This window comes from Gymnoscopelus microlampas (genome assembly GCF_963454915.1).
Source record: "Gymnoscopelus microlampas genome assembly, chromosome: 12".
Taxonomy (NCBI): domain Eukaryota; kingdom Metazoa; phylum Chordata; class Actinopteri; order Myctophiformes; family Myctophidae; genus Gymnoscopelus; species Gymnoscopelus microlampas.
In genome coordinates, this window is record NC_139949.1 from 34,063,932 (window position 1) to 34,082,934 (window position 19,003).

A 19,003-nucleotide genomic window follows, 5' to 3' on the forward strand; every position below is an offset into this window, starting at 1 on the left:
ATAGATTGAAAATATACACAAAAATATATTTAGGAAAAAGATCTATACTAGGACATATATTTGAGAGGACAAAATATATCTTGCATATATTGTGGTGAAACTAAATAAACTATTTGCAGAGTCCAAATAGCCTATATATTTTCAAATTGTATATCTTCAAATATATCTATTTTTGTTCTCCTCAAAGGCCAGGAAGCCAGGGTGAATCCCCAGACTGCCCTCCATGCTACCATGAAACTATACCCGTGACCAAGGCAGCCCTGACAACATTGCAGCGGCCTGCATCAGAAGGCTGTTGGCGTACTGGAGAGCTGCCACATGAAAACCACATGCAACCTTATTCAAAGTGGACAAGCCAAGTCAACCTGCCTGTTTAAATGAAAGTGTTAGTTAATTCAATAGTTTGGAATTATCCAACTTGCCTGGTACAAAAAGAACACTTTCTTGGTTGGCGCATCTGAATCTGACAAGTCTCGTATGATTCCTTTCCTGGTGAATCTCAAGATGATGTGCTCCTGTTGTGTCTGTAGGATTGTTTTTCACAGAAAAGTCAAGCCCATTTCACATCTTAAACCCCAGAACGCTCCACCCAGGACTCTCCCACTGACTACTGTTCAGAAGTACAGATCTATCTGTACACGTATCTACTTGTTTATCTCCAGGGTGGGGGTGATACACAAGGTATTTACTTAAGTAAAAGTAATAATTCAAAAGGATTGATGTGGCAATGCAGCTGTTAAATAATCAGTCCCCTACAATGAAAAGACTTCACGAATAACCATGTGGCTCAAACATTTACTTAAGCACAGTACTTGAATGAATGTGCAAAGTTATTTTGTCCCTGTATATCTTCAACGGGTAATGCTAATGGGGTTACTTTTATAGTTCCATAAATGCAGAGCAAGTCAAAAGGCACAGTATTACCACTGATAACCGGTAATTGTCCATCGATTGGTACTGTTAATAACTGATAAGGGGCAGAGGGCGTGATCGCACACACGTGCGACACACGCACACACTATGAAACTACACTTGTTCGCAGCCCTATAATCCAGTGTTCTTCAGGCCACTGTGCAGCGCCACAGTGGCCACAGTGTCCCCTCCTTTGTCATCAAAGGAGGGGACAGCAGCATCACTCCCTACTCCATGTAGATTTTCTGCCGTTCTGGGGATTAGAATGAGCAACCCTCTCATCACAACTTTGATACTAGGAGCTCATTTCTGATGCTGGAGGTAATTTAGTATAGAAATGCATAACTTGGCAATCAGTTGTACGCTTCTAGGATGCCGACACTATTGCAAAACAAAAGTCAAAGCAATGAAGAGGTAGCCTGGTAAACCCTCCCTCCGGAAATAAATGGAAATGAGATTTCCGGAGGGAGGGTTTACCAGGCTAATGAAGAGGAGAGGAAAAAGGAAAAGATGAAAGCAGGGAGAAAAAGACAATACATAAGAGTGGAAAGGTCAAAAGGTAAAGAAAATTGGAGGAAAGGGGGATTTGCCTAAATTAACTGTGACCTGCCAATCAAACATTAACTAGCGTGTGTTATATCAGTGTACTAAGTCCAACATCTAGTAAAGCTGTCAAACCAGCATTGATACACTGACATTAACAGTAATAAATCACATCCCTTACAACACCACCAGACCATGCTAAAATGTATTTCCTCCAGCACAAATTATTTAATGTAATTGCAGACCATTTCAATTTAATGTATATATATATATACACAGATGTAGTATATACACTTTATTCTATACACACACACACATACACACACACTAGTGTCACACAGTATGCTGTATGTCTATAAATAAACACACATACTGTATGTCTATAAATAAACACACAGCTGGAAGCCCTTAAAATATTTGAGGCACATTCTAAAATCCAATTTGTCTGTAATTTGTATTTTAGATCTCTATAGTGATCTAGAGGCATATTCAAGTTGATAAGATTGCTAGTGTTGTCAAACATGCAACTTCATTCCAAACCCATTATTTTTGCCATTTAACATTAAAGGAATGTGTATAATAAAAGACTCTTCAAGAACATGGCTATCTTATGGCTGTCTTTATTTACAAAATGTATGGATGCAAAACATGTTTGTCTTTTAGTTTGAAAGACCATGTAACGCGGATTAAAGTTTAACTTATACTGTTGTCATTTGCCAAAAATAGGTGATCTACAAGCTCACAAGGCACTGCAAGCGTGTAGATATTTTCAAGTGACAGGCAAATGACCAAGTATAAATCAGGCCTTCTGAAAAACGGACACACCAATAAGAAACAGACATTTGCAGTTCACGTACACTGCAATACAGTCAAAGCCATTCTGCATAAAATACAACTGTACAAAAATAAAAATCATATATACATGTAAATCCCACTCCTCACACCTGACTGACCCATTACTGAAGGAAAAAAACAACTCTGGAAAATGCATTTAAAAAATATATTCTGCACTAAAATGTATATAAAATAAGGGAAAAAAACTACTTAAAATGACAAAATACTGTCTACATTGCCAAAATGGATCCCCAACACTAATATCTAATTAAAATCACAACGCTTTCTGCTACTGGTTTTGTGAACTAGCTTGATTGAGTGTGGTTATTGGGAGGGCGATGCCACCACAGCAACGGATAAAGGCAGTCTTATAATGAGGTATTCAGGGCGTCATCAGTCAGAGGCCAGTGGTGATTGGTCGGTTGAGTGCTACAATGTGCTCAGAAACTCTGTGACCTGCAACAAGAAAGGGAGAACATGTTATATCATATGTCCTTTAACATAACTTCTATAAACCTGCATGTTACCTTGTCATTTAAAGTTAAATGTAAATGACATTTCCATTTTAAATTTCAAAATAATCTTGTTTTGAGATAACACTTCATTTTAATATAATAAAGTTCAGCTCATTATGAAAACAGGTGCTTAAAGATTTTTTTAATGACGCAGTGACATCGCTGACTGACCTTGTCGAGGGCGGCTTCTTGTTTTATGTGGTCATTCTTAAAGTCGTCGTTGGCGTCCAATACCAAGATGGGCAGGTTGTGCAAGTAGTCAAAGTCAAGCCTAGTAAGACACACAGACACTTTAGACACTATGCATTTATCATTTCTAACACAGACCCTATTCTAGAAATATTCATTTTGTTCACATCATATGGCCCTAGGACTGACTTTGTGCTTCTGTGGTGGAGCCAGCACTCGTGTTTGTAGTGCAACTGTTCCAGGTACTCCAGAGGGATTCCCTGCTCCTCCTCTCTGCCTCGCAACTGCAACCGCTGCATACATCTCTGCAAAGATGACATGAGAATTAAACCCTCAACAACTGTTGTACACATACAAACTAATGGATAACTGGATTAATAAGTGTGAAGAGAGAAATTGGTGAGTTTACCAATTTCCAACACCAAGGAATACATTATAATGAATAATCAGGTAGGGCAATAACTTGATTGAAGCATTTACATGCATAACTATACAGAAATAACCCAGCCATGATTACGTGATATTTTACTCACTAGTCAGGTTTTGATTAAGAGAAGAAAAAACATTTACACTCCAATTACGTTTTGGAAATCATGTTACATGACCATGTCAATTAACTACAAGAGGTAAGATTTGAGTATTTAAAATACAAATACATTGCATGTATGCATGCAAACAGGATGATTGTCGTGTTTCTCTACAAGGGGCCCAGAATTGGGTTGTCAGGCGTTTTGACAAGGTTGCACACAAGGAGGAAGGGGAAAAAAACGGTCAAGACTTTCCAGACAAAACTCCCTAACAACTACCTGAGGGTCGGCTCGGAGGTAGATCATAGCGTCCAACTCAATCTGGGACTCAAACTGTGACAGCAGCCAACCGTGCCAGTCCTGGTAGATGGACCACTCTGTCTCGTTCATGTCACCCGACTCAAAGAGATTAGAGGCAAAAACATACCTGGTGGGAGACAGAAATAGTATCAGTGGTCACAGAAAGAGCAATAATAAGGGAAAATTAGAATTAGCATGGATGGGAAAGAAAATGGAGGGTCAATAAAGCAATAATGCCGGATTTATACTTGATTGTGCATTGTATCGCACAGAATTTAGCTGATTTACATGCTCACAGCACGCTCTGCTATTTGTTGTGAGCTTGTAGATCTGCCATAAAAGTAAGACCTAAGTAAAGAGAACTGGCGAGAAAGAAAATCAGAACACAAAAGAACTAAGAAATATGCAAAACAAGAAAAAGAATACATGACAGTACTTAGAACAGTTCAACACAACTGCCTACCGGTCACTGTAGACGGAGCGTTCGTAGAACTGGACAGGGTGCTCAGCCTCCTGCAGTTTGGCTGAAGGGGGCTGCATTTGAGTACGGACACGACTCAAACAAGCATAGCTCTGGAGGAGAGAGAACAGCAGCACCATTAAGAGCATTCTACAAATGCCTTCTAAAATCAGTAGTTCTCAAACGTTTGTGTCAAGGACCTCAAAACACTACAAGATTTAAAAAAAAATGCAGATGTACAAGCTCGCAGCGTGGCACAAAGTGACACACTGGGAGCTTGTATATATGCCATTTTTGAGTAGCCACTGCTAAAATCCAAAAATGACACAGATACTTTCCTGGTTTAATGTTTTCAGTAAGTGTGATGGAGAGTTATATGGTACCTGTACTAAATATATTGCAAACACAACAGAAGCCTAGTTTGTGCAGTGTTCCGTCTTATATGGTTGTATATACTCAAAACTGTAGTCATTCTAGACACTTGTACTTAGTGTTGCATTGCGTTTCTGTTGTACCAAATGCCTGGCCTCAACCCATGTCTGCTTAATATAAGCGACTTGTTAACCAATGACCAATGAAGACACGTTATGAGCTTGTAGATTGGCTATTTTTTTTATATATATATATATATATATATATATATATATATATATATATATATATATATATATATATATATATATATATATATATATATATATATATATATATATATGTGGCCTATTAGTCGCTTGTTTTGGCCTTGTTTTCATAGATCTGGCTGCTTATTTATCTCACAATCTGGCAACACTAGCAGTGCACCTTGTTTTGAGAGAGTATGCTGCAGCAGAGTAGTGATTCTGGACACAAAAAAATAGTACCATGTGACAACAGAGGGGTCCAAGTTGAACGAAACCTGCGCTATATGGTAGAAATAGGCCAACAATACAAATTACGCTTGTTTTTTTGATTAATTTATTTTCAATGAGTGGCCCCCACCAAATCACCAGAACTACTTAATATTCATCAGAACCGGACCAGAACTCTGACCACGGGACTCGGGCAATCAATTAATACCTTTGCAACCAATACATTAATGCTGGCAAGTATTTCCAACAGCTTTAAGTCCCAAAAAAAGTCTCCATTTTCTTTTTGTTCTTTGTATGTCATGTGTATTATTTGTTGAAAAAGAAAGAAAGAAATACTTTATTGACATTGAAGGAACTGGGACAGACCTGGAAGGTGTAAGACCAGCGACTGGGTTTGTCATACAGCATCTGAAGCAGGTTTCCACCACTCTTCTGGGATGAACTCAACTCCTGCAGAAAAATAGCAACATGAACCACTTCTCATATTACTCACGTTCACCTGCCCCCCTCCCAATGCTCATGCGTTTGCTGTGGAGTGTAGAAGAGAGCGTAATGTCACGCTTTGATCTCGCCGCAAAGCGGGGTGCTACAGTATGTGCTATTGTTCCAAACATTGGAACTCTATCTCATTGAGATAGACAGAGCACTTCCGCATTCCATTCTTACAATGAGAGTCAACGCTAGTGTCATAACTCTCTTATACGGCTCTGGTTTGCTGTACATAGAAATCAGTCTGATCGTTAATAGCTGGTACCTCAAAGATGTCATCATTATTCTGGACGTTGCACCACTTGCCGATGGGCTCAGGGATCACCTCCCATTCCTCTGACTTTTTCTCAAGGAGACGCACAAACGTCGACTTGCCAGCAGCTGAAAAAGTGCACATAGACACACACACTCAGGACAAAGAGACAAGACAACTTGTGTAGCCTACAGACAGACACGCTTTTAATACACCTAGCGAACCTCTCATACCGTGGTCTGCCTTAATAGCCTGGCATTGCCAGACTGATCACATCCTCCTATGTGAGGAAGTTAATTAATGCAGCACACTACAGAAATAGTAGATAATGTAGAAACTTTTACTTAAGTAAAAGTATAAAAACTGCAACTTAGAAATATTGATACAAGTAAAAGTCCAGAATTCAAAATTTACTTGAGTATAAGTACAAAAGTAATGGCATCAAAATATACTTTAAAAGTGTATACATAGAGCTGAAGTGGTTAATGTATGTTTTGTAATAATCAAAATCTACAAACTGTACAAAAAAAATCTAAAATTGTCAAATAATAGTAGAGTAGAAGTATAATATTTGCCTCCGAGATGTAGTACAGTAAAAGCAAAGAAAGTTGGAAACACTCCAGCAAAGTAAATGTACCTCAAAATTGTACCAAAGTAAAGTACTTGAGCTAATGTACTTTACACCACTGGCCCACTGTAACGTACATAACAGGGCAGAAAGTTGTACTTAATAGTTTAATCGTTTAATTGTTCAAACTTCAAAGACGCATAGTAACACAACTTTAACTGTCGCATTGTTTGTGGGTGGATATGCATTTATGATGCATATATACATTCCATTAAATACTTGAAAGAACGCGACATTTGGCGCCATGCATGAGCCTCACGGCGGGATATGTGTTATTTGTTGTCCTGCAAAACACGTAGATTCATTTCATACCACTTATTTCAGGGAATAGAGGATATGCGTGTGACATCATCATCAAACCCGGAAGTTATGCAGGAATGCCTACTAAGTGTCAAAAGAATACTTTCTGGCCTTGACAGCCCATGCATCCAAACAGAAAAGTCATATCTGATTGCATTAAACAACATTAAACAATGTTAAACTCACTTTGCATGTTGCTTTGCCACTCGCTTTGCCACTCGATGTGCCATTCACTTTAAGCATGCGCATATCCTCTATATTAACGTTAACACGAGCACACGGGATCAGAGCACGTTGTTGAAAAGCATTTACACAGCATATTGAGTACATGTTCGTGTCATGAATGATGCAAGATTACTTCGTTCGGCAGAATCGTCACCAATGAGAATAAGTCGGTTTTAAACAGATCAAGCAGTCACTCACCTATATTTCCTTCAACCGATATCTTTTTTGACCTTTTCTCGAAGCTGTTGTCAAAACTAGGACTGGGACATATTCTTTTCGGCGGGGTTGCCATTGTGTAACAGAGGTAGATAGAGAGCAGCAGCTGTCTCAGATTAGAGACTAATAGAGAGTACTACTACAGACCGACCAGCTGAAGATGCGCGGGTTAACTGAACTCACAGAGACGCTCAAATTGAAGTCGGCGCCTAAAGAGTCCACTTCCTGAGGGGGTTGGGCCTGAGCCGGGACCAAGATGCTCTGGACGAAGATAACCAACCCTTTGTTAACCTCTTTGTACTGTTTATCTTCCTTGACTGTTTATGGGAAGTCAGTGTGCGTCAAAATGGTTGACTTCATATATATATATCTATGGTTGACTTCGCTCAGTGATGAGAGCCTTCCCTTTTACTACAGTATGATATTTTCAACAATAAAACTTTTCAGCAACGAATCAAGTAATTCGTATTTGCAATTTGTATTGTAATTTGTGTTTATGCATGTGCCTTAAATCCAGCCTGTGTGTTTTAAAAGGTATGTTTTTTTGTTTTTGTATAGATCTGCTATTTTTTTTTAATCATGAAGAAACATGTTCATTTTTCGTTGGTGAAACATTTTAACAACACAAATCTCGTAGAAAGGCTGGCATGGAAAAAGTTTGAGAGCCAGCCATTGTAGCAGCCTGGCTCCAGAGTCCAGACCATAGACCCCGCCCACTCACTGAGTGGACTGCCTCTCTTGCTTCACGGCACGCTCCAATCTGTATCTGTACTGTACCACTGATCTTATCCACTCCTCTGTAGTGTGTAGCTAGCTACTAGAGCATTGTAGTGTGTGAATCTTACTCTCTTCACTATCTTGGTTCAAGGCTAAGGACCGGAAGTACTCCTCCCGAAGTGGCTCATGCGCAGTGTCGTCGCAGACAAGGAAACGGGAGAAGCGCCACGCCGAAAAACATTTAACTTCTGACCAAAAGGTACATTTATTTTACTGTCTTATACGTGTCTTTGTTATTTACATGCGCGTGTGTTTAATGTACCGTAAACAAATAGTACTACATATAATAATATGTACATTGTGTAATGTAAATGTTGTAGTATTGGTGTGTGTGTGTGTGTGTGTGTGTGTGTGTGTGTGTGTGTGTGTGTGTGTGTGGTGTGTGTGTGTGTGTGTGTGTGAGTGAGAGGCCTGCGTGTGTCTTTGTGTGTCGACCATGCAGCATGCTGCTGCTTTGTGTTAAAAGTGAATTATTATTTATAATAGACGCTTCCTATATGTCCGGTTACTATAAACGTTGTATAAAACATGTGTGGATTCCTACTTCTGGACTTTTGGGGCTGATTGTTGTTGTTCGTTAGATTCACGGCCTTTGTGCCCCAGACAGTTGTTAGCTCTTCGCTAACCCATTCATTCCACCGGGCTAACTAACCGGTAGTGCAATTAAACCTACAATCAGTTTCGATTTACTCCCCAAAACAAATGTAAATCGGAGTCATCAAAGTGAACAAAACAACAATTTCGGCATATAGCTGTTTTAACATTTTAAGTGAAACTCGGGTTTTGTGATCAGGCGTTAGCAAGGTAGCTAACCAATGCTTGCCTGAATATATTATGTGTATCAATGTATTATGTGAAAATGAAATGTACTTATAATTTATAGTTCATTTGTCAAAGAATAAGACACACAATTTGAGATTGGAGAAAATCTCCTATAATTACAAATATTTTCACCTTGAACAAAGCCAGTGAAGATGTATCTTTTCAATAGGGGGCGCCATACTGTAGTAGTTAGAACATGAAGCCTAGTGGTATATGCATGGTTAATGTGAGCAGGGCAAAACAAAGTTATGGTACCTAATGCATGCCCTCTGACCTTCGTGTGGCAGGAGTAGGAGAAAGCACAATTATATTTCCTCCTTTTGGAAGTTGTTAAAATATCACAAAGTTTGCTCATTGCACATCAAACCGTCACATATTGAGGTGCAAAAAACGCTAGCAACCAAATGATAGTAGTTTTATGGCATGGCTAGTTGACTTGGATCTCAGGGGTCTGTACTTCTTGGTCCCCTCCTTTTTTTTCTTTCAACACAAAATCCCTTTGCAGAAAATAGCTGATCTACAAGTTTGAAACACAGTGCGTTGTGAGTTTGTAGATCTGGTCTGACTGCATTTCTTGCCGAATGTTTGTCCCAGCATAGGGATGCTAGGATTCATGTGGTTAAATGGTCACCACCAGCGAACACCAACATATGGATAAATTATAATCTTTGTCTTGCCACAAGTTAGGTGTCAGCTGTACTTGTGGTGAGGGAAATAGGAAACGCCACACAAGTTATGTGACTTATTATTACCTGAAGCTATTCAGAAAAAGTATTTTCAACAGGTCTAGGAAACGGGCTCTATGTTGTCTTTAGTATATCTGTTATGTGTGTTTTCTACTTTTAGAGGGAGGGGGATTGCTGTCTTTTGCTGATTTGTGAAGACGAATTTCCCCACAGGGACCAATAAATCTAATCTAATCTATGGATCTGTCTCTAATAAAAAAAGAAGTGAGGATGGCTGACGAGGGCTATGTGGTGAGGATAAGGGGTCTGCCATGGTCCTGCTCCCTGGAAGAGGTTTCAAGATTCTTCTCGGGTAAGAAGAATGCATCATAAAATGCTTGATTAATGGATGGATAGAGTAATAAATAAGTTAAAAATAATGGGTAGGTAGGTTAAAAATTCTGCTAATTACACAAGGAAAAGTGACCAACAACTGCAGTGGTATCCACGTTGAATTATGTAAACACATACGTGTATGTGTGTCAGCCTGTAATATGGGTACTACATTAGTTCACTACCTTCACAATCAGACCTCTGGTCATCAGACACTGGTTGTCTAACTGCCTAGATAAGAATTATGATCTGGTGAGGGTGGATTTAGTCACTATGGTGTACTCTGTGGAACAAACGTGATGATACTCTCTCAGACCTATTGTTAATCCCTGTGTGTGTGTGTGTGTGTGTGTGTTTGTGTGTGTGTGTGTGTGTGTGTGTGTGTGTGTGTGTGTGTGTGTGTGTGTGTGTGTGAGTGGGGTAGCAGGTCATAAATGCTAAATCGTGAGGGTTTGTATATTTGTTTGGGGGGGGGTGGGGGGGGGGGGGGGGTGAAGAACCTTTTATTACATATGGTAAATTGACCAAATTGACTTGATTTAACTTGTTTCAGACTGTAAAGTGGCTGATAATGGTAGCAGCATCCACTTCACCTACACCAGAGAGGGCCGACCCAGCGGAGAGGCCTTTGTCGAGATGGAGTCAGAAGAAGACCTGAAACGGGCTGTTAAGAAGGACAGAGAGACCCTGGGACACAGATATGTAGAAGGTAAGGAAAAACCTGAATAACGATGTGTAAGGTCCTTCCTTGACGTGGCCGTGTATGGGACAATGGGGGAAGAGAGCACTTAAAGAGAAATACAGGGGCATGGGAGGGAATAATGATGGGAATAAAGCAGGGGTAAAAAAACAAGAGATAAAAAAACAATGTACAAGGAAAAAATGAATGTGAAGTTAAGAAAAATAAGTGTACAAGGGACAGATTAGGTAGATTGCGGAAAGTTAGAAAATGGATTAGTTAAATGCAAGCATCTCGTTCTAGAAATAGAGCATGAAGGAAGGAGCACACAAACCTCACATCTCAACACATTGCATGATAAGAGTATGTTTTGGACTTGTTGCTGGAATTAGGTTGAGAATGATATGAATATATATATATATATCATTCACAAGATTAATCACATAATGACACTGTTGTATATTTGATCAATATGATGGAGCCTAAATTGAAAGTGTGTGTGTGTGTGTGTAGTGTTTAAATCCAACAGTGTGGAGATGGACTGGGTTTTGAAGCACACTGGCCCAGGCTGTTCAGAGCCTGAGGGGGAGGGGCTGGTCCGACTGCGAGGTCTCCCCTTTGGTTGCAGCAAGGAGGAGATTGTCCAGTTCTTCTCTGGTAATGATGGTAATATTTTGATCCCATGTTATACCGCCTGAGAGAATGCAATTGTTTTAACATTACGCTTTGCTGTTCAAGCCTACAATACCCAGAATTCACTGTCCCTATTAGACCATTTAGAAACAATGGTGTGGTGCTTGGTGATACAGAGTGCTGGCAGACACCATGTATTTATCATTACTACTACTGAGAAAGACATGGACATAATATTGAAAAACTGTGGAAATTAACTTCCTTCAACTCTGAGAAATTGACCATTAGGTCCATCTTACATATGTTAAATTAACATGGACGATTTTACTGTCCCTGAATTTGTGGGCTATCCATCGTTTTAGTTTTTAGTTTATTTTGGGTGGTGACGACAATACTCCTTCTCAGACTGTCTCTGTTTCTCTGTCTATCCTTTTGTTATGTTTCATATCATTTTTCAGTTTCACTCCCCCCTTACTTTTACATTTCTGTTTAGTCGTTTTAAAATCATTTTATTTATCCTGTATTTTTTCCATTTTATATAAAATGTTTTGAAGTACATACTTTTATGGGTTTTTTTAAAAATAGTTTTTCTTAAGTCTTAAACTGTCAAATCACTTAAACCCTATACTTAGTGGACCAGAGTCCCCCATGGCACCCTCCTGTGTCTACACTAAATATCTTTACAGAAAATGGCACTCACAACGCGTTTTGCCAAATATTTCCAGAATTGGGATCGCTAGGGTTAAAGTTAAATCTTACTTGCCTAAACCCGCAGAAACCCTGGTTTTATATCTTTTTTTTTTTTTTTTTGTGCCACACTATATATTATTGTAGTTGTAATATAATGTTATCTCTAATCTAAGCTTTCTCTGTTTGTTGTGGTGATCTGGAAATGGATTCTCAATGTAATCTATACCTGTCTGTGTTTGTTGCAAAGGATTGGAGATTGTTCCTAATGGCATCACGTTGCCCATGGACTACCAGGGTCGTAGTACAGGAGAGGCCTTTGTCCAGTTCGCCAACCAGGACATCGCTGAGAAGGCCCTAAAGAAGCATAAGGAACGGATTGGACACAGGTGACTGACCAGGCAGTGACAGTGTAGAAATAATAACTTGTAGCCCATATCCGATCATTTCCATGGTCGTTTCGGCCTATATTGCTTCTATAAAAACAGCTTTCATTTGGCATATATTGCGTCTATAAAAACAGCTTCATACAGTAAACCAGATTTAAAAATAACAGCAAATGCAAACACTCACCCACCACCACAGAGACCTGGGGTCAATTCCCAGCAGCTGTCTCCGCTTGGCAGAACACTCCAATAACACATTTGGCAGTGTTCACAGATGGGAAGCCAGCAGAGGATTTTGTCCATTGTAGCACTAGTAGTTCATGTGCCAGCTGTATCGGAGATATCCTCCTACTTAACCAATGCCTCCCCCCCCCCCCTTTTTTTTTTGTCTGGTGGTTAAATCTAAATTAAATGACTTGAACTGGATGGAAGCAATTTTGCATTGCAGAACCAATACTGTATTTGTATTATACAAAGATGCGGTCCTTCATATTGGGACGGTATCAGGATTTGTTTTCAAAGAGAATTTCTCCGGTGTTAAGCCCCTTCATTGACTTTAAATGTCACCAAATGTATTGGTAGGCAGAGATCTCCAATTCGTCTGGCTACGTAAAATTTTAGACTGAGCAACTCCTGTTGGTGTTTTTGGGCCGCCTGTTGTGCGGTATGACCTCCCAGTGAAACTCCTCGTCGTCAGGTGAAAAAGAAGCGTTATGTGTATTGGAGGAGGCACGTGGTTGTGTACACCCTCTCCAGGCCAATAGTGGCAGTGACTGTGACTGCAGTATATGGTACATGTTGACGATATCATAAATACATATACAGCTTATATAAATACTTTACGTGTTATGTGTCTGTAGGTACATTGAGATCTTTAAGTCGAGCCGGGCAGAGGTGCGGACCCACTATGAGCCTCCTCGTAAAGCCATGGGAGGCATGCAGCGGCCAGGACCCTACGACAGGCCGGGGGGAGGAGGCAGAGGGGGAGGTTACAACGGCATGAGCCGAGGAGGTTCCTACGACAGGATGAGGAGGGGTGGGTACGGAGGTGAGGAGCAGTTAGACCGCCATGGCAAGGTCCTTAGAAATTGCCCTGTAAGAAAAAAAAGTCACAGGCGAAACTCTCCTTCAGAAAGAAGACATCACTTCACTCCGGGTCACTTGTCTGTTGCGGTTCTTGTTTATTTAAATAACCTTCCTCTTCCCACTCCTCTCTTGCTCTAGGAGGTGGCTCAGATCGCTATAGTGACAGTGGTTCTAGCTTCCAGAGTACAACAGGACACTGTGTCCACATGAGAGGCCTGCCCTACCGAGCTTCCGAGACGGACATATTCAACGTGAGCATGAACACTCACATACTGTATACATGCACACATATGTAAAGGAATGAAATATCCATCCATCATTTGGGGCCGGGGAGCAACCTCGAACCCTCAGTTCAAGTTGTGTTGCATGTATTTTCCCATTAATTAACAGCACTGTGTGTGTGATGTGCTCTTTATGCAGTTCTTCTCTCCACTGAACCCTGTGCGTGTGCACATCGAGGTGGGACACGATGGCAGGGTGACCGGGGAGGCAGATGTGGAGTTTGCCACGCATGAAGACGCCGTGGCGGCAATGTCCAAAGACAAGGCCAACATGCGTGAGTCTCTTGGCAGCCTCAGAAATATAATAATTATTCCAGACAAAATTGTTGATGCTGTAAACAAATATTGTCGTTTTGAAATGCATTGTATATACACAAAATAGATAAATATAAAAAATAAAATAGTTAAAATGTCTATATTCAGGGTTGCAGATATTTAAAAGGTAACAGGAAACTTCAATCCAATTGGCCCTTCATTCAGAATCCATAAAACAATGGGTGTCGTCTTGTCTTCTACAGAACATCGTTATGTGGAGCTCTTCCTCAACTCAACAGCAGGGGGCAGTAACAGCGGCTATGGAGGCCAAATGATGGGTAGGTCTCAAGAAAGATGAGCCTGATGATGACTGAATGTGTTTAACTTAAAAACACTTAAATAACTAAAACAGCAAAGAATGCAATAACTCAAAATCACAGTGGCTGATGATGAATATAAGAAACGTGTCACTTGGAAGATTATGTGAGTGCTACAGTGCCCAATGAACAGTTAAGGTGTGCGCTATGGTCAAACATTTCTTCCTGTGGTAACGTTTTTGCTGTGCATATGCACTACAAATATTACATTGTATTTCTGACCACAGCTTCAAGGGTATTTGTGAAGATCCAATAGTCCACAGGGATATTCATAGACATTGTCAGTGGTATCTTCCCACATCGGTGTGACTTCTCTCCTTAGTACACTTAGTACACAATATTGAATATTTTTAAGTCCTATTCTTGCGTCTGAGATGACTTTTCTACCTATTGGAAGAAGCAGTCTTAAACTTTCTCCACCCAGCTGGTCTTTATTCAACCGTGTAGATGAACACTAAAACAGAATGTAAAAGAAGGGGACTGATAAACGCCAAATGCTAATTTTTAAAATGTTATAGATGTCATAAAAGGCAGCAAGCCAAGATTTCCACATGTCTCCCCCCTTTTCTGCTTCTCCATTGCCTCCTGGCACAAAACACTGACTAGCCTACAATGCAACCAAAGGCACGCCACCCCCATACAGTCCAGGCCTGATCCTGTGTTCTCATGTTTGTTTCTTAGGCTTGTTTTTTTCTAGATCACAAATGTTGAGAATGTAATTTAGATGGCATGAGATTTACCAGTTTCATAGTTTACCTGGTATCCTAGTTTATTGAGACACTATACCGTTTCCTTTGCATGTATGTGATTATTTGCCTTGTTTACTCTTAAGTTGCTCCGGATAAGAGCGTCTGCTAAATACCTAAATTGTAATGTTATCCCTCTCCTAGGTAACCAGTCGTCCTACGGTAACCAGGGAATGGGAGGGGGCTACTCTGGGAGCTACAACAACAATTCGGGCATGGGGGGCTACAATGATTACAGTAAGCACCAACTCCCTGATCTCTCTCTCACATAGGTTATTGGTGTAGGGCACAAAATGTCTTGTCCTTTGCCCTGATATCCTGGCATGGCAAGTTTATTTGAATAGAACATTTCATACACATGGCTATTCAATGTGCTTTACTGCATTTACAAAGAAAGAACCAAATTAATTAAATGGATAAAGTTAAACAATAAGAGGTATTGGATCATCAAATTGCAATCATGGTTTTACTTATTCTCACACTATCGGCAGTAAACTCATATTATCAGAAGAAGTATATTGTGTAGGAACATTTATGCTTCTGTTCTGCCACCAACATGTGAAAGGGTCCCAGACCCTGGGCCAACCCCTCTGAATAGAGCTTGGTTTTCCAAGATGCTTAAAGCTGCTGTAAGTGATATTTTTGGGGTTGAAACAAAACGCAATGTTTTTGTTTTGTTAAAAAGTTAAAGCTCTATACTCTAATAGTAATGAAATTGCTATAAAGTGTTAGTTCAGTAACAGGGGTCTCTCTAGCTCTTTGGTAAACAGAAAATAGATTTTCAGGTGGATCACCAATTTCATTCAATCAGGATTATCAGCTTCCATTTTGTCTGCTGATGTTTTATTTCACCACCAATTTCATTTGTTTATCCTGTATAAATTCTCTCCTGATTAGATGACATCAGTATCCAACCAGAATTTCACTTGTTTATCCTGTATAATTTCTCTCTTAGAACCATATTAAAGTTGGTTCTAAACACCGTTATGTTTGTACCATTTCTATTTTTGTTGTTTATTACTTAGAGATCCTGATGTATCTATTCCTCCTTCTTGTTAGGTAACCAGGGCGGAATGAACAGCAGTTACTATGGCAACAGCCGCAGCATGAACGGGGGATGGGGCATGTAACTATGGCGATGGAAGGGGGCTGGGGGTCGATTCACTTGGCTTCATTCAATTCCGAACACCTTGTCGTGTGACAGATAATGACAGAGTATTTCTTATGACTTAGTTCTAAGTAGGTTGTGGGATTTCTCCTGCCAATGGTTGATCAGTATTTGAATGCTTAAAGTAAATTCTTGTGGACTGACTGAATTCAGAGGGAATTGAACCCAGTCCCAGATGGGTACTCCAGAACCTTAAATTTGAAAGAGTTGGGACAACAGTCCAATAGACTCGGATGCTTTCTGACTATGTTAAAAGAAAACTCAATTAGCTTGAATATGTATTTATTTGTGTTTTTCTTTCTCCTCTCTTTTCAAGTAAAAACTTGGTTTTAGTTTGTTCCTCTCAGCGTGACATTCGTAGTTGACTATTAAGCTACCAAATTACTTTGTATACCCTATGCCCATGTCCTAACTCATCCATGTATAAGGTTCTGTGATACCTCAACAGGTGCCATGTTTCATTTGGGAGGGATATTTTTTGTTTAGACAGATTTTTGTACAGATTAGATTTTTATTCTGGTACCAACCTGTGTGTGTGTGTTTGTTTTTCTTTTTCCCCCTTTTTTTTTAATGCATTTAAATACCAGAATACCAGGTTGGTACCAGAATACCAGTTTGGTACCATCCTTGGAATGCATTTCAGGTATTTAAAGAATATTGACTTTTCCCCCTCATCATGTACATTTGATGACTTTCTGTAATGTCTGTCTGGTTTTATCAAGCTCATCTCAACCAGTTCTAATATTTGAGAGATTTTTTAAAGTTTTTGCTGGGGCCTTTCTACTCTGTGGAGGGAAGGATTATTTTTTAACACAACACATGACAACATATAATTTGTGTTAATATGTTGCTATTAACAGATGTTGTGTAGAAAAGCTGCACAAATGTGTCATCCCCAACCTAGACATGAGGACAGAAAATATCCTTTGCCCCCCCCCCCCCCCCCCCCATACTTGGCGAATCTGTATTGTCTGAAAATGTTGGCCTTGGAAAGGTGTCATTTTCAGAATGATAAATGTGTTGGAACCCTGCAGTTTTTACTTTTCTTTCTATGTTTTTTTTCGAATCCTGTCAAAACTGTTATCATTTGTTACAATTGTATCAATGTTGATGGGTTGATTAGACCATCAGTGGTCCTCTCTGATTGGACAACTGTGCCCACCATGTGTCTGATATTCTTGCTGCAGGTGCTGTTTGGCCCTGGCCCACTGTTGTTATCAAAATATAACCACTTGAACCCTTGTGTCCCTATTCTGGTCAAAATGGATGTAATGGACACATTGTGAGTTTGCGTATCGCCTATTTTCAGCTTAGAGATTTGATCTAGAGTCTCTTAGCTGAAAATAGACTCTAGAGGAACAAATAAGTGGGCGAAGGATAGGCCCCTGTGGGACCCCGGTCAATGTAATTTATAGGGTTTAAGTGGTTAAAATTAAAACAGGATTTTTTGATTCCTTGGCTTCCCACTGGTTCTATACTAGTGTTTTTGTTTGACTCCGCTCTTTAAAGGGATGTGATTTTCAGTGAATGTGTGTCTAGTTGGAACAACAAATTCCCATACTGGGAGAACATTTTTAAATGACATACTTCAAATGCATATACATCTTTTTAAATGTACAAAAATTGGCCAGACTGAAGTAAATTTCTCTTAAAATGTGTTCCCCTATCCCTCCTAATTTCTTATTTGGCCCTTTTTATTTAGAGGTCTCATATCTTTTTTTTCTGTATTGATTACTTTGCATCTAACACATGAGAAACAAAATGTATTACACTGAGAGAATGTCTGTTGTATAGAAGACATTGTTGTAATGAAGCGCACAGCTCATTTGAGTGTGGAAGGAGTAGCAGATCTTTTAAACAGTTGTTGTCATAACTTTTACAAATCCCACTTGTTCCTTTGGTTCTGCTGTCTTAAATAAACATTGATACCAATGCTGTGTATGTAATGTCTTGAGTGTGAGGGAACTGTGTGCAACAGACTTTTAATTGTCCTTGAATCTTGAAAGAGAACCTTACAGTTGAACCTGATTTAAACTTTGTAAATAAGCATAGAGAGGCTATTTTTGGTGTGAGCCACCTTCGTACACCGGAGCATGAATTAAGGATTACACAGCTGTTTTTCTGTGCTTTTGATATATGTTGTGAAGCATCCAGTGACCAGTGGACAACCGTGTCTGTGTTACATTTTAAATCCTTGGCCCCTGTGGATAAAATAATATAGAAGGCTTAACAGACCTGACTGACCTATTTGAAGACTTTTCTGACCTGGCCAATTGCACTTAGACTGACCAGGTTAGCATAATGTATGAACTACATGTAAGTTTACTTGGCATAAGTACAGTATCTGTCAGCAGTAATATGGCATCTGAATGTCTATGCTATGCATGGTTATTTGACAATGAAAATATTTTGCCAGTTCATTTTTATTTTAATGTTGATTGTTTGGGAGAGTTTAAAATATTGAAAGGGAGAAGGTGCACATGTAACCTGGGGTCAGTTTGCTTAGACTCTAAGCACATTGCTCTAAGCCTTAGAGCAATGTGTTCTGGTTTATCAGAGGAAGAGTAAAATCATCAGTCTGCTGCTATAATTGACTGCCTCATTCAGAAACTAAAACTGTTTGGAGGCTAAACAGACAAATACAGTTATTGCTCAGCTTAAAAGTCAAGGATATGCTCAGTCATCTGTGGGAGACTCAGTAGAGTTGTGCTCCTTTACGTGGAAAGGAAAGGAGCCAGTTGACGTGGTTCGGGCATGCCTCTGGTAGCCTGGTAAACCATCCCGGTTGCGTGAATTCACATTATCATGT

The 19,003-nt window shown here is 39.7% G+C and overlaps 2 protein-coding genes across 7 annotated transcripts; one reads left to right on the forward strand and one right to left on the reverse strand.

Moving 5' to 3' along the window:
• Window positions 1–2,059: 2,059 nt before the first annotated feature.
• Window positions 2,060–7,389, reverse strand: LOC311056960 (deoxycytidine kinase 2-like). Its single transcript, XM_084073823.1, has 8 exons — window positions 7,222–7,389; window positions 5,883–5,998; window positions 5,495–5,578; window positions 4,284–4,393; window positions 3,800–3,947; window positions 3,183–3,298; window positions 2,976–3,075; window positions 2,060–2,745 (listed from the first exon to the last, which is right to left on the reverse strand). Exons 1-8 carry the CDS (start codon window positions 7,313–7,315, stop codon window positions 2,719–2,721), a joined length of 795 nt encoding a protein of 264 aa, XP_083929949.1. The 5' UTR covers window positions 7,316–7,389; the 3' UTR covers window positions 2,060–2,718.
• Window positions 7,390–8,088: 699 nt separating this feature from the next.
• On the forward strand, window positions 8,089–17,692 carry hnrnph1l (heterogeneous nuclear ribonucleoprotein H1, like). 6 transcript variants are annotated; one of them, XM_084073975.1, is made up of 11 exons: window positions 8,089–8,215; window positions 9,790–9,876; window positions 10,450–10,605; window positions 11,089–11,241; window positions 12,146–12,284; window positions 13,142–13,329; window positions 13,506–13,618; window positions 13,788–13,923; window positions 14,167–14,241; window positions 15,171–15,263; window positions 16,086–17,692. In XM_084073975.1, the coding sequence occupies exons 2-11, from the start codon at window positions 9,795–9,797 to the stop codon at window positions 16,154–16,156; spliced, it is 1,206 nt and encodes a 401-aa protein (XP_083930101.1). In that variant the 5' UTR covers window positions 8,089–8,215; window positions 9,790–9,794; the 3' UTR covers window positions 16,157–17,692. The 6 variants fall into 6 exon arrangements, with proteins under 6 accessions (XP_083930101.1, XP_083930096.1, XP_083930099.1 ...); XM_084073970.1 differs by having other exon boundaries at window positions 8,090–8,215; window positions 9,738–9,876; XM_084073973.1 differs by having other exon boundaries at window positions 8,090–8,215; window positions 9,738–9,876; window positions 13,142–13,317.
• Window positions 17,693–19,003: the final 1,311 nt, after the last annotated feature.